Genomic DNA, 15,740 nt, shown 5'->3' with positions numbered 1-15,740 from the left:
AAACCGATTTCTCGAGACTCACGATTCAAAGTTTAAGAATACTAGTAGTTTGTTCTACATTAATGACTTTGTCCTGCATGAAAGGGAAGTAAATATCATCTTCGTATATTCAAATTAATCAATTTATGACGTCTATGTTTGAAAAAAAAAATCGATTGCTGAAAAAATATTAATAATGAGGAAGTCTATTATAAGATTTTTCTTATTACAAGCTAAATCATTGTTTCAAGCCACGGTTCGGAGTTCACTCATAGCTCTCAGTACATGGGATGCGATCGTACATTTTGGCCGTGGTTTGCGACGAGGAAGCTTAGTAAAAAATTTTAAAGGATTATTATTTAATATTTTCATTTACATCTTGTTAAGCTTTATATCAACAATTTCGTTTATATGACGAGTTTTAACAGATTTTTTGGTATAAATCAGAGTTTAAAAAAATGATTTGTAAAGAAAAATGACACTTTTAACCAATGCAATTTTAAGATACTTAATGTTATTGAATGAGAAAAAAAAACTATAATGGCATATAAAACATTTTGTTATCTTTTTATTTCTTACAGTAATATCAATTAAAAGTATGAAAATTCAAGATATTTAATTATTCCTTCGGAATCCCTCCTCAAGCGGCTGGCTCTGGTCTGGTCTAGTTTTTTTGCGAAAAATACATTTATCTTCATCATTAATGCGGATTATTAACTGTGTTTATGGAAATACATGTAGCACCTACACATACTTTTAGTGCATTTACACTTACACGTAATATGTAGTCGAAATGAATAAAAATTCTAAGTGACTTATTCATTCATTTTGAATTATTTTTCATAAAATAAATGAGAGATCGAGAACTATTTAGTCGCCTCTCATTGAGAGGGTGAGAATTTTTGATTTTTTTTTTAAAATAGGTCTTCTACTAAGGGGGTGGTGTTGAATTTGCCATAATTCAATGACAACAGATGAACATCTTGTAAATATTTGAGGCAATATATATAACACATATCCTTCCATTGAAGTGTAACATAAAAACCCGTATCACTAGCTTTTCGTGATTCTATTCTTGAAAACGGGAGAATCCTATTTCCTAGTTTTAGAATGATATTTATGTATTGCTTACAGTGGTTACAGATGAAGATTCTCGTACACGAAACATTCATTAAGCATGTTTATATATTAATAACTAAATATACGATTTTAAGATAGTTGGTTTATTTACTTAAGTTTTTTTATAGGCTAGGTACGTGTTACAACCAAGGGAGAGTTCAATAAGATAGTGGATTTTTTTAAGATTGATAATGCTAGATATGCAATTGAATTTTCAGGCTTTGTCGGTGAATGTTTTTTAAGAGCTTTATTTAAAATGCGTGAATTTTCTTTCACACACGTTTTCACATTTCAAAATTACTTCCACAATAAATATATACACTCACATATATATTTTTACAATAATGGTGTCACTGGAAAAAGTTCAGACAATGTACAGTCAAGTCATTGGAATGTTAAGCAGTTTATATATTATAGACGTATACCAGAACGCAAGTTTGCAGAGCTCATAGTGAGACAGCGAAATGAGATAACAGAATATTTTACCTCCCAGTAACATAAACTTTCCATTGCGTATTTATAAATAGAAATCTATAAAAAGATGGCTTTTCCCAGATTTATTTTGGTGATGCATTTTTCCGTCGATCCTTCGGCCTAAGCAAATATACATTCTTTTATTTATTATTATCATTTATATATTTATTTTTTGGAATAAGTACATTTATAGGTTAATTATATGGATGTCATTTTTTGCAATAATTCGAAATATTGAAATACTTTAAGGTGAACCCAAATGACTGCATGAAGGGTTTTGCACATCAAATACTGTAAATTCTTTATTTTTCGCGAGTACTTTTTATCGCGAACTGGGTCTTTCACGTCAAATCGCGATAATTATAATTCGCGAAGGGACGGTTGATCAACAGAATTTACATAGATTTCAGCACCATAAAAATAAAAGCGAGTAATATTTTTTCGCGAGTGACGCTTCTCGCGACATCACGCGGAAATTAATTCCTCGCGTATAATTTGGAATCTACAGTATATGAGAAAAAGCCACATGACACTTGTTTAATATATTTATTACCCCCCCCCCCCAATCCTTTTATTATAGAAAGTTTTGATAGAAAGGTAGGTTGCAGGCATTTAATTTTTCGTTGCAGCAAAGTCAAAAACAGATGATGGGGTTATGCAGTATAATGTGTGAAAAAAATTCGGTCGCGAAAAAAGTTGCATGGAACCTAACACCCCCACCCCTCTCAAAGAGAAAGATTCTGGAAATGGACAATTTAGTTTTTTTTTATTTCTAACACCCTTTTTAAAAAGGACTGCGAACCTGATGTATTATAGGCTGAAATTTAGCAAATGATGATTTTAAAAACAGGAGATCTTTCAGTGGATTAGCCTAGCTCCTGCAGAGCCCCCACGAGGCCATGCTCTGGACCCGAGTGGGTCTTAATTAAGGTGTTCCCCCAGATCACTAGCCTGATTTGTGTGGACTGTACAAACATGTATATATGTTAGCCCATGAATACATTTTTTGCATTATATTATATGTTACATACAACATCCATGCTATTCAAAATTCATAATTCACATGTATATTCCCCAGATTTTGCCAAGTGATCTTTTCGTACTTAACCTATAAAAGTGCGACCTTCACATCAGTCATATCGTAACTACACATGTACCTACCACGAAGCGCGGACAGTTATTTATTGCAGCTTTCTAGGTGGGTCGATCTGGCCGGGGTTTTCCTCCGTGTTGGCTATATATAAATCTTAAGAGGACGAGGTTCACGGGAATTCTTCAAGTTATTCACTTTGGGTGCAATATTGAAATAATCTGAAAGCGCGGTCGACAATTTTGGTAAGTTTTCCTTCTTTTTGTTTTCTATTCCTATTGCTTTCTAGATAAGACTAGACAATACATTATCAGACTTTTTAACTATGGTATGCGCCATTGTTGTTATAGTATGGGTAAGAAAGCTGAAAATTTTACTAAGATTTTTTTGTTTACACTGTGTGTCAAAAATTTTTCAGATGCATGATGTGGTGTGGTGTAATTGAATGCATAATATGCTACTTATATTTATGTTCAACATGCATTTATCATACCCGTACAATTTTTGTTTGTGATTAACACTTTTAAAAAGACACGATGTGTAGAGTTACTCCTATTTTGGAGGAGAGGGGTTATACAGTTCAAAAGTTTTTTTAAACGAGGATCAAACACTAAGGTCAAGGTCAAAATGTTAAATCTTTTTACACACCAAAAGGTATTAATTGTCTCAAAGAATACAAATATAAGTATGAAAGTATTTTCACCAACTGTGTTAAATGATTTTCAAAATGGGATATATTTTGGCAAAAGTGGGTCAAACTTCAAACTCAAGGTCAGTTTATGGATAAAAATTCATATCCTAAAAAATAAGTAAAAATCTGTGCGGATAGAAATAACCACTTTATATATAAACATGGTTCGAGTCATCTAAAATGATCCATATATATTTCCATTTCTAATTTTTTTTCTCTGTGATAACTGTTTGAAAGTTGTGGGAATTTATTTCTTGATAATTCTGCCGGAATGTAAATTAGGCAGGTCGATAGGTCAGAAGCTAAGGAGGCCTAATACGCATGCAAATCTCGTGCGCATCTGTCTCTGTGTCTGACGCTAAGGAGGCCAAATATGCATGAAAATCTCGTGCGGCTGCCTTTGTGTTTGACGTCAGTGTGCGAGGACTATTGAAATTGGCATTGAAGTCCTCGTGTAATTAAATCTATTAGTCTACATTTTTAATGTCTAAGTCTACAATTTTATTTCACAATAAAATTGAAATATAAGGAATCACTGTCTAGTTTTGAGAGTATGCCAGGGACATCAACAATAGTGGGAAACATGGGATAATTTTAGCATAACGGGCTTCGCCCGTTATGCAAATTATCCCATGTTTCCCACTATTGTTGATGCCCTGGCATACTCTCAAAACTAGACAGTGATTCCTTAAATATATATATATATATATATATATATATATATATATATATATATATTTTCGAATGAAGAGTATATTATACCGGTATGGTATGCCAGAGTACATCAATAAACCAGAAGTCTCTGTCGAGACTGTAGCTCTACTGGTTTGTACTTATAACAAAGGATGAGAAAAGAAGCCATTGCCATCAGACCAAAACTGTAGAAGGAGAAGCGTTAAAAAGGATTTCACAGAAATTTCTGCTTTGAGTAACCATGGCAACACCGTTTATCAAAATCAAAAACCGAGGCACTAATTTATGGATCTTAGTGTAGTCTACTTGTGTGCCAAGTAATATTGAATCAGATGAAAACTGTAGAAAGAGAAGCGTTTAAAGGAATTTCACAGAAAATTCTATTTTTAGTAACCAAGGCAACACCGTTCATTAAAATCAAAAACCAATGCACTATTCTATGTATCTTAGTGTAGTCTACTTGTGTGCCAAGTAATATTGAAATCAGACCAAATCTGTGGAAGAAGTAGCATTTTGAAGGAATTTTACAGAAAATTCTATTTTTAGTAACCATGGCAACACCGTTCATCAAAATCAAAAAACCGATGCACTTTATCATGTATTTAAGAAATAAGGTATCATTTCTTGAGTTTTATTGAGATGTAAAACGGGTTGGTCACGTGATCAAACCCCATAAAGCCCGAAGGACATCTCAATAAAACTCAAGAAATGATACCTTATTACTTATATTTACATTTGTGACTTATTAATTCATACTTTATATTTGCCTGATTGTTACTTTATACGTGTGAAATGCGTTTTTTTTTCAAACCCAACGGCATGTATGTTATCCACTAAACGCGCGTTGACCCTTTATGACCTCACAGAGAAATTACGTCGAACGTTTATCCAAACGCACATCTATGACCTCTTGACCCCGTACCTGTATTTATACAGTTATAAAAACGCTTGTCTTCAGTTGTGTTATATAAAGGAAAACATTTGCAAATGTAAATGTCTCAGTGTAGTCTACAAGTGTGCCAAGTTATATTGAAATCAGATCAAAACTGTAGGAGGAGTAGCGTTTTAAAGGAATTTCACAGAAAATTCTATTTTTAGTAACCATGGCAACACCGTTCATCGAAATCAAAAACCGATGCATGTATCTCAGTGTAGTCTACTAGTGTGCCAAGTTATATTAAAATCAGACCAAAACTGTAGGAGGAGTAGCGTTTTGAAAAATTGTTTACAGACAGACGGACGGACGACGGACACCTTACTATTGCATAAGCTCTTCTGGTCTCTGACGAGTAGAGCTAAAACAATATGTGTTTGTGAAACACTGATCCCCCGTATGGCAACATAGCGAAGGTTAAGCTTTCTCAAAAGCAGATCAAATATGTCGGTAACAAAGTCGGCCCTTTTAACAAGAAATGCGAAATATAAAACGCTAGCTACACATGTTCCAGGGTTATGACCAAGGCTAACATTTTATAAGATATAGGACAAGCTCTGGGTCAAGGTCAAAGGGTCAAGGTTGTTTGCTTCTAAAGAATGGCCTTAGCTTGTCTCAAAGAATACATATTGAAAGGATGAAAGCGCTGGCCCTTACAGTTCAAAAGTTATGACCAAAGTTAAAGTTTGTAAAAAGTAGGCCAAACTCAAAGGTCAAGGATAAAGGGTCAAGATTCTTGATATCCAATGAAAGGTCTTGTAGCAAGGATTACACACGTGAAATATGAAAGCTCTAGCCCCTACTGTTCAAAAGTTATTTCCAAGGTCAAAAGTTTGAGAAAAAAGGTCAAACTCCAAGGTCAAGGTCAAAGGGTCAAGGTTATTGATATTAAATTAAAGGTCTTGTCACAAGGATTAAATTTGTGAAGTATGAGTGCCTTAGTCCTAACACTTCAAAAAGTATGGTCAAGGTTGTATTTTTAAAGTAGATCAAACTCCAAGGTCAAGGTCTAAGGGTCAAGATTCTTGGTATCCAATGAACGTTTTTTTTTCACAAGGATTACATATGTGAAGTATGAAAGCCTTCGTACTTATCGTTATAAAGTTATAGTCAAGGTTAAAGTTTTTTCATAGGTACGGAAATCACCAAGGTCAAGGTCAAAAGGTTTAAGTTGTTGGTATCCAATGTAACGTCTTTCCACAAAAAAATATGCCAAATATAAATGTACTGGTGTCTAAAGTTCAAAAGATATGGCCAACGTAAAAGTTCAACATATTTGTGTTAAAAGTGGGTCAAACTCCAAGGTCAAAAGGTCAAATTTGGTTTTACTCCAAGAAAGGTCCTGTCACTAGGAATACACATGTGAAATATGAAAGTTATAGCTTCACTAAATCAAAAGTTATAGGCAAGGTTAAAGTTTTTGCGGACAAACAGACAGACAGAGAGACAGCTAAACAGACGGACACGACAAAAACTGTATACCCCCCGAAACTTCGTTTACGGGGGCATAAAAATAGAAATTAATTTTTAGTACCGTTCATAATACATTGATAATAACTAGCATTAAAAACAACACAGCCAGGGTCCTGGTCACACCCTAACACAAAAAGACACAGCTGTTTATCTTGCATGTTACCCATGAACATGTACATACAAAGCTAGACTTGGTCGATATTCCTCTGTTGCACAGTAAATCTTTCATGCTCTACAGAACAGAAACTCACAAGGTCCATAGTACAGATCAAATAATCTTCAGTTCACCATGTGTTTACTTGTTCAAATCAGTATAAAATAAATTCATTCAATAATTTTTTTTTCATCAATTAACAATGGCTGATCAGTATACATAAGATTGAAGGTCAGAATTAAGTACACATATTCTGAACTATTCTAAAGTGTCTGTGAAATGAGGACATGTACATTGTAACTCGAGGTTTTGGGGTCACACCCTCAAGCTGCTAGATTTATGTCTGAAATGTGATTATGCCATATTTTATAGCTTGTCACAGTAGCAAACAATTGTTTAGAGTACCTGTCTTCATTTAACTCCAGGGACTTTCCAACAGTAATATGTTGAAGAGAAAACAGATTTGATACAGTAAACGTCAAGGAGAAGACAAGACAGTGTGTGACAAAAATTCTATTGATAACTTGATAACTTTTAATAATTTTAGTTGACTAGAGCGTGAGCATGGCTACAGCCGTCAATGATGTCAAAGATTCCGACGAATTCAGAGGAAATATTTCTTTGTGGAGTAATGATGGCGATGTCAAAGGTACCAAGAAGAGGTAATTTTTCAAGACATTTAATAACGTCTTATCGATTAAATCTGTAAAATCAAACATATATATTTTAGTGAATATTTAATGATAAAACTTTCATTTCAGTGGAAAAGTTGGAAAAACAAAGGTAGGTTTTTATGTGTTTATTTATATTTGAGAGGATTTTCATTGTTACTTGTGTTTTCAATCATGCAATATTAAGAAGATAGACCCTCAATGCAAGTAGAAACAGAGTAAAACTGTATGTAAGAATTTTCTCTCAATAAACTTCATTTTTTCAAATCAAAATCGTAGACTGATAAATTTTCGTCCTTGGCCTTGCAAAATATATCTTTTTTTTTCAAACCCACGAACATTTTAAACTGATCTTTTTTAGGGAGATCAAAAAGTAATGTGCACAATATGTTCAGAGATAGGAGAGGAGGCAGAGGCAATTATGATGTGCAAGGAACCCGATTGCAACGAAAAGCTATGCGATGCTTGTACTAAAAGACACCAAAAGCAAAGGGCAACAAAAGATCACGACGTCATCAAACTGGAAGATTACGTTTCCGGTGACGATAGCGTCCTCTGTGAGCTCTGCGAAGATGAAGCCGTCCCTGGCTTTGGATATTGTACAGATTGTATTGACCCGGAAGTTCTCTGTAACAAATGCTGCAAGCGTCACACAGCATCCAGAAAATTCCAAAATCACAGAATATCGCAAGATCTAAAACTTCTTATAAGGACGTAAGACTGATTTATTGAAACGTTTTAGAAATGCTATTAATATGAAAGCATCAATAAGCATGATTAAAAGAAGTGTTTTTAAAAACCTGAAAAAAGTCATTTTGTCTTTGTAGGCGTAAACAAACTCTAAGTCTTTCGCCGCAAGCAGCTGTAAATAAAACTAACAATCCAGGCAGAACCCACGTAGGAAATGGCACACAGGCTAGAGCAGTAGTGCCAGTAATTTCATCTGGTTTTCAATGTGAACCTTGTCAGTTTGAAAATATCACTGTTCCTGCAACTCAGTTTTGTCTTGATTGTGCAGAACCAGAACCAATGTGTACACCTTGTGCGCAACAACATCTAAGACAAAAGATTGGTCGAGGTCATAACCTGTCAAAGGGTATGCTACAATTTCGGACCCGACAAGGAGCGATGTCTTCAAGACAAGAAAATAGGTATGTTGTGATAAAAACAAATAGCAAACTATCTTTACTATCCATATCATCGACAATATTATATAATTTTTTTCTTTTTTTTTAAAGCGGGACTGTTTCATCCAAAAGACAAGCTGACAAACAGGATGACGTAAGTTAAAATTTTAGTTATAATAAATTGTGTTAAGTAGTTTTTTTAAAATGTCATTCATTTTGTTGAAATATTTTTAGATTCTTAATTTCATTTGACAGTTGAGATTACTATTTAAGATCTCTAATGAATGTTAAAAAATCTAAATTTTAAGATTCTTTTTTGTTTTATAACACAATCACAAAATGTTTTTGTACAAGTGTATACAAAACATACAGAAACAACGTGACATACAGATTATCTAAAATCTTTACTAATAACACAAATGTCTTCTCTTTTTTTTTCAAATCTTCTAAAGATGCCTGGTAAACCAATGCCCCATGCTGTAAAATCAGATTCTGTCAAACTGCACTGGCGGAGATGCGATGGAGTGGACAGCTATCAAATACGATATAAAAGTAAATCTGGAAAGGAAAACTGGAAAATAATCCAAACTGACGATAACAAAAATGAAATTACCATAGAAGGTCTAATGGCTGACACAACATACATTTTCCAAGTCCGAGGAGTAAAGGGGGATATTGAAGGTTCATACAGTCAGGCTAATGACGAAATAAAAACACAAGCATCTCTAGCTTCTTATTTTCTAGCGTACTCTGTTCAGCTTAGCAGCGGAAATCCTTCCAAGTTTGAACTGCCATTCACTGAAAATTCTAGAGCAAGAAATCAGCACTACAAGATACGTCAAATATGCTTAGGTAAATCACAAAACTTTTTTGTCAATAATTAGTTTGATCCATTGCCATGTTTGTAGACAGTGTTTAACTTTCTTAAATGTCATAATGAAGGTGACATGACAAACAGAGGAAATCGTGAAGTGGAGAAAACCATCATGTTAGTAGGATCTACGGGATCAGGCAAGAGCACACTGGTGGATGGAATCGTAAACTATGTGATGGGTGTGAGCTTTGAAGATCCTTTCCGATTTACTCTTGTGAAACTAGAAGATGAAGAGCGACGCAAAACTGGAAATCAAGTAAATTTTGAATTTAATAAAAATAGTATCTGATCTAATTCCATTCAAGTAAAATTTGCCACTAAAGAGTAAAGATTATCAGTAATTTTCTATGAAAAAATCTACTCTAATTTTATAGGCAGTCTCTCAGACAGAATGGATAACTGTTTACAAAATCTTTCCTCAAAGAGGAGGAAGACTGGACTATACCCTCAATATCATAGATACCCCAGGCTTTGGAGACACCAGGGGACCAGAAAGAGATAACGCCATTGTTGACCAAGTCCGATATCTTTTCTCTGCAAAGGGAGATGAAGGGGTCCTTTTCCTAGATTCTGTTTGTTTCATTGTGAAGGCACCTGATGCTCGCCTCACTCCTGTTCAGAAATACATATTCCATGCAATCATGTCCCTTTTTGGAAAAGATATCGAATCAAACATTTGTACGTTGATAACTTTTGCTGATGGAGCAGACCCACCTGTTTTGGCTTGTCTTAAGGAAGCCAATCTTCCTTTTGGAAATACATTTCAATTCAACAATTCAGCACTCTTTGCCCCAAACAAAAATCTTCAAAACAGCTCTTTGTCCCCGTTTTTCTGGGAAATGGGCTGCAAAAGCTTCGAAGCTTTTTTCAGACATATGAAGAGATTCGAGACAAGAAGCTTGTCACAGACACAAGATGTCTTGCATGAAAGAGAACAGTTGAAAACAATCATTTGCAGCATCAGACCCCAGATAACAGCAGGTTTATCAAAACTAAGCGAGTTAAGGGAACAGTTGGATCTATTCAACAGGCACAAAAATGACATCGAGAGCAATAAAGATTTTACCTATGAAGTTGAGGAGACTAGACAGATCCAAAAAGATTTGCCTAGAGGCCAGGCTGTTACAAACTGCCTACAGTGTAACGTAACCTGTCATGAAGACTGTCATATTAGAGATGATGACCAGAAGAGGAAATGCTCTTCAATGACCGATGGCTATTGCAGAGTCTGCTTTGATAATTGCTACTGGGATCAACACAAAAACACCCCATACATATTTTCGTACGTAACCGAAACAGTTACTAAAACCTACCAAGAAATGAAAGATCGGTACGAGAAAGCAATTGGTGAAAAGCTAACTCATGAAAAGTATATAAAAGAATTAACGATGGACGTTGACGAGCTAATGGACAACATCATGGATATGATGAATGAGATGAATCGCTGCAAGACCAGACTGAGAGAAATCGCATTAAGGCCGGAGGCGCTTACTACCGTTGAGCACATAGATTTGATGATCCAAGCAGAGGAGTCGGAGAGACAGCCGGGGTATACAAAGAGGATCAATATGCTCCAAGAAATGAAGAGGATGGCACTGGTTGATAAGGATTTTCACGATTTGGATCAACATTTTCGCAGCACTCGTAGTGATATAACTAGCGCAGTTGGTAAAGAGTTTCGAGGAAGACGTAAAATTAAGACGCGTCGTCAGGTTAAAGGAAGAAATGAAGGCGTTGTAGCTCGAGGAATTAATATGGTAAAGAAGTGGTTTGGAGAAGTAGCCTGAACGTGTCAGCCAATGCTGCTTACATTAATATAATCTGCATTTTATTCAAAATACATGTATTATACTTAAGTTGCATATTATAAGAATTGCTATTGAATTTGTTGTGGTGTTATTTAGAATAAAAAGTGCAGTGAAGTGAAGTGTACTCGTTGCAATGAAAATAATGAAGGTTCTGAAAGTATTGCTTTTAGACACTCGAATTTTGTAATGGGAGGAAAGGGTTCTACAATGTTTCCTCTTTCACCATGATTATCAAACTATTTTCATTTGTCAAGCAACACTCACAAGCTTAAGGTGGTTCATTCGACGAACAAAAAAAAACCAAGGAAGTTTAGATGGAAAAAAAAGAAAGCCAGAAGTTAAGCCGCAAGAGATATGGAACCTGCAATGTATTGAATGGTTTTTGCCGTGGATATCGACCTGGATAGCTCAGTTAGTAGAGCACCTGACTGGAAATGCAGGGGTCCCGGGTTCGGTTCCCGGTCCAGCCATACATTTTCCCCTTTCCTGTTACAGATTTGGTGCCGTTGACCACCCTTGGAAATGCAGGTGAAGGTCCTGCCAGGGGCTAACAAGAACTTTGGTTGTGTCTTCGAGGGCGAGGACCATTTCCGGAGGAAGGAATGTAATGGTTTGGGCCGTGGATATCGGCCTGGATAGCTCAGTTGGTAGAGCACTTGACTGGAGATGCAGGGGTCCCGGGTTCGATTCCCGGTCCAGCCATACATTTTCTCCTTTTCTGAGTTCACTTCACTGGACACTAATTACATGTAGATATCGCGTAAAAATCTTAACTTTTCAGTTTTATTTTATTCATTTTGCTTATATAAACATTATCCTAGTTAACTTTTTTAAGTTTAAATATATAAAGTACTCAAAAGCATTTTCTGCTCATGGTCAAATTTTAGATAGAGGCAGGACATTAACAAATAAGTTAATTTTACATTGATTTCAGTGACCTCATTTAAAGCCAGCTGGTCGTTATATGTTGATTTTGTCTGCACTTTTGATTTGCCCTTGGGTCGTATCTTGACTGTTATATTCCAAGATTGGTTTGCAGCAACTTGTAAACATAAAAAGTCAGGAGAATTCAGATTAGTTACAAACTTCCATTATCAGTTATCTGTTTTATCCATAGTGAATTACTGTAAAATTATAAGAGAAGATTGAGAAAGGTTAAGAAAACGAGAGGTGAGCAATCGTAAAGGAATTAACAAACAAAACCGGGCATAAAACATGGACCCCCAGAAATAACAAATGGTAAAATTAAATGCTTGGGAGAAAGCATCCCCTGTTAACTGGACACACCACTCGTTAGTCTTATTTATTGATCGGGTTGACGGAGAATATCAATTAATCCGTAGGTAAATTTGGTATAAAAAGGCCAAACGAATCAGCAAAATATGACCCAATAGGTCATATTATAGGTTATATATGATAACTATGTCATTATAACGACCATAGTAATTACGAAATACCGACTATAAACGTGGTTAATAAAATCCCTGTAGCATCAACTTATCTGTTACTAGCGTGTCTTACTTTAAAAAGGATCATACTCATGATCTTTAGTAGCATAAAGTTTGAAAGTTGTTAATATCTTATCCAGGTCATAATGGGATATTACTATATAGAAACATTGACGACAGATTAAAAAGCAAAACTCATCTCGATTGCCATACCATACATTACGTTGTTAGCTGGCCCTTATAATCTATAGTCAGTAGAACATCCGAACGTGACAGAATATATATATTTTTAAGTTCACTGGGATACTGTCGAATAAATGGGCATAACTATTAGCTGTTGACAAACAGAAGTGATGATATATACGAGAATGACGTCAGGATAGTCGGGGATGACAAAATTAACGACTTTCTTTAGAAAGTGCGGATATTTAAAAGCAATTGAAAACAATATTATTGGTGTATATAGAAGATATTGCCTCTGCGTACCATGTTCCTCTTAAATGTCTTATTGCATGTTTTGTAATGCAATGCATAATTGATCTCGCTCTGCAAAAAGCTCTTTCAAATAGGATCCTGTAAAAGCCTTTCAATTCATTATTTGCAGTTTTCTTAAGCTTAAACTCTTTTTAACAGATCGATAAACTTATGAATAAATGGGTTTGCAAAGAACTGTTGCAGTATATCCTTATTTCATAACATTATGTATCTAGATCGGTAATTAATATAATTAAAAACTTGATCTGAATCTAAAATAGTTATTTAATCGACGTTTTTTTTCTTCATTTATTTGATGATCATCATCTGACTCCCCCCCCCCCCCCCTTTTTTTTTACTTTCGGTTGTCTAATGACGTACATTCTATTTATACCTGTTTGTTGTTGTGTTGGCAGCAGTTTGTTGGGATAAAATGTGTTTAAACTCAAAGGAATAAGAATTTCGAAAGTTCTTTGGGGTTCCAGTCTTCAACTAATACAAACAATCATCATTGTTCAACTTCTCAAAATTCGTAAACATGTAAGTATATAATTATTATATATTTACATTTCTAATAATTTTCCCTCTGTGATTCTTTACAAATTCAAAAAAATCTAATTTTCACATGAATTTCCAAAAATGAGCATGAATATCTACAGACTTACGTCATAATAATGTACTTGACGTAAAAATGTAGTGCCAATTTGTAGGAACTCGTTAGAAAAATTATGTAAACGTAAGAAAGGAATTTTAAAGCATCTTAAAGTATTTAAAAGCATCATAAAACCGCCATCATAAGCAATTAATATCAAGCCATCGTCTACATCGTTTTTATTGACGCTTGTGTTCACGTGATTTTGAATCTGTTACTTTCTATTGTGTGATATACTTTACATTCTATAATTCAAGTTTTCTCTTTTTCACCTGCATATCAAACTCATTAAAGGTACTTGGACACAGATTTTAAGTTATTATTTTCTCTATAATATTACGACTTATATATTTTAATAGCATTTCGCACAAAAATTAATTAGAAATCTTATTTCGTTTAAAAGAAATTGGAATTTCAAATTTTTCGGCGGGTTTGATTGACATATCCTTGCACTCTCACAAATTTAATTTTATTCTTAATCCTTAGGAAAAGTGGCAATCTCGTTTTGTATAAATGAAAAATATTAATACTATAATCCAGAAAATTCAGAGTAGACACGTTCGAAAGCAAAACAAACACACAATATATTGTCAGTCCGTGCAGTTGTGGTGAGCAGACTGTGACGATTGAACGCACCCGGTGAATTCTAAATATAAACAATAACAGATCTCGAGCCCTGTTTACAAAAACTGTGTACATAACACAAGTGTGCTCGATTTGCTAAACTCTGTACGCATCACTTAGTTCGGAATGTTGCTAAACTCTGTACGCATCTCTTAGTTCGGAATGTTGCTAAACTCTGTACGCATCTCTTAGTTCGGAATGACGAGATACTTGTGAAGGTGTTTTGCTTTCTAACATTTCTACTCTGAATAAAATTATTTTTCTTGATAAAAGTTTTATTATTTCTCATTAAAACACATCAAAATGGTCACTTTTCCTAAGGATTAGGAATAAAGTTAAAATTTGTGAAAGTGCAAGGATGTGTCAATCAAACCCGCCAAAAAATTTAAAGTTTTTATAACTTTTAAATGAAATAAGATTTTTAATTAATTTTTGTGTGAAATGCTATTAAAATATATAATTTGTGAAATTATACAGTAAAAATGAGAAAATATTAACTTCAAATCTGTGTCCAAGTACCTTTAATAGTTGTTATGTACAAAATTTTCAAAATTATGAAAATATGATTATTTTATAAATCAAGTAATAAATACGCCTTTCGTTATTCAAGAAATGAATGTAATTTTGAAAATTCACGAGGTTTATGAAATATGACGCTTCACGCTAACACGCTTCATTAAATATACCAACGTGAGTATCGTAGTTTATTTCAAAAAATAAATTCATTTCTTAAGTAATTGAATAAAGAAAGACCTAATAATTTACATTTTTTTTAAATAGGAAAAATATTATTTATGTCTCATTTAAAAACTTTCGTAGTAATTAAACCTGTTCTAGAACCTAGATGAGAATAAGGCATTATCTCTGGATTTTTTTTTCTATTTATTGACATTTGCCATAAAAAGAATTTACCAAAGAAGAACATCTGAAAAAAATTGCATTTCATTGTACAAGGTGAATAATTTTAGATTGCATATTTTAGATGTACATGTGTATTTCGGGTAACACTGATGCTTAATCAAAGGTTTAGGAACTATAGAAAACGACTTTTTGAATGATATATATTTTATTTATTTATTTATTTATTCATTTTCTTGTTTGTGGAACAATGATTCTTAGACCAGTAATTTTCCCCACCAAAATCATGTATTTTTTCAGCAGTTATGGATAAAGGAGCCTGTGGCGTAAAGGATTCAGACGAGCACTTGAGCTTTTCCAATCTCTCGCTAGATGAAGTATGTGCATTTTTTTAAAAATCCGATCATGTAATTTGTTCAGTTAGGGACTTTTAAAAAGCAATGTTTATAAAAGTTTTTGATCTGAATGCATGTTAAAAAATTCATGCAAGCCCGTCTTTATTTTTGTTAATGGATTGCGATTGTAAGTAAGAGCTAACTTAAAGTTTATTTTATGCATTAATTGCACTGTCATACCCAAATCAATGAAACATAAGGG

General features: G+C 34.1%; 1 protein-coding gene across 1 annotated transcript; it reads left to right on the top strand.

Annotated features, from left to right (window-relative positions):
* Nucleotides 1–7,131: 7,131 nt before the first annotated feature.
* On the top strand, nt 7,132–11,201 carry LOC134283784 (uncharacterized). Its single transcript, XM_062766265.1, has 8 exons — nt 7,132–7,269; nt 7,369–7,390; nt 7,640–7,992; nt 8,106–8,429; nt 8,517–8,559; nt 8,858–9,257; nt 9,348–9,535; nt 9,654–11,201. Exons 1-8 carry the CDS (start codon nt 7,172–7,174, stop codon nt 11,064–11,066), a joined length of 2,841 nt encoding a protein of 946 aa, XP_062622249.1. The 5' UTR covers nt 7,132–7,171; the 3' UTR covers nt 11,067–11,201.
* Nucleotides 11,202–15,740: the final 4,539 nt, after the last annotated feature.

Source organism: Saccostrea cucullata, unplaced genomic scaffold, assembly GCF_032062105.1.
Source record: "Saccostrea cucullata isolate Sc308-1 unplaced genomic scaffold, CSIRO_AGI_Scuc_v1 ctg5155, whole genome shotgun sequence".
NCBI lineage: Eukaryota > Metazoa > Mollusca > Bivalvia > Ostreida > Ostreidae > Saccostrea > Saccostrea cuccullata.
This window is presented reverse-complemented; position numbering and strand designations above follow the sequence as displayed.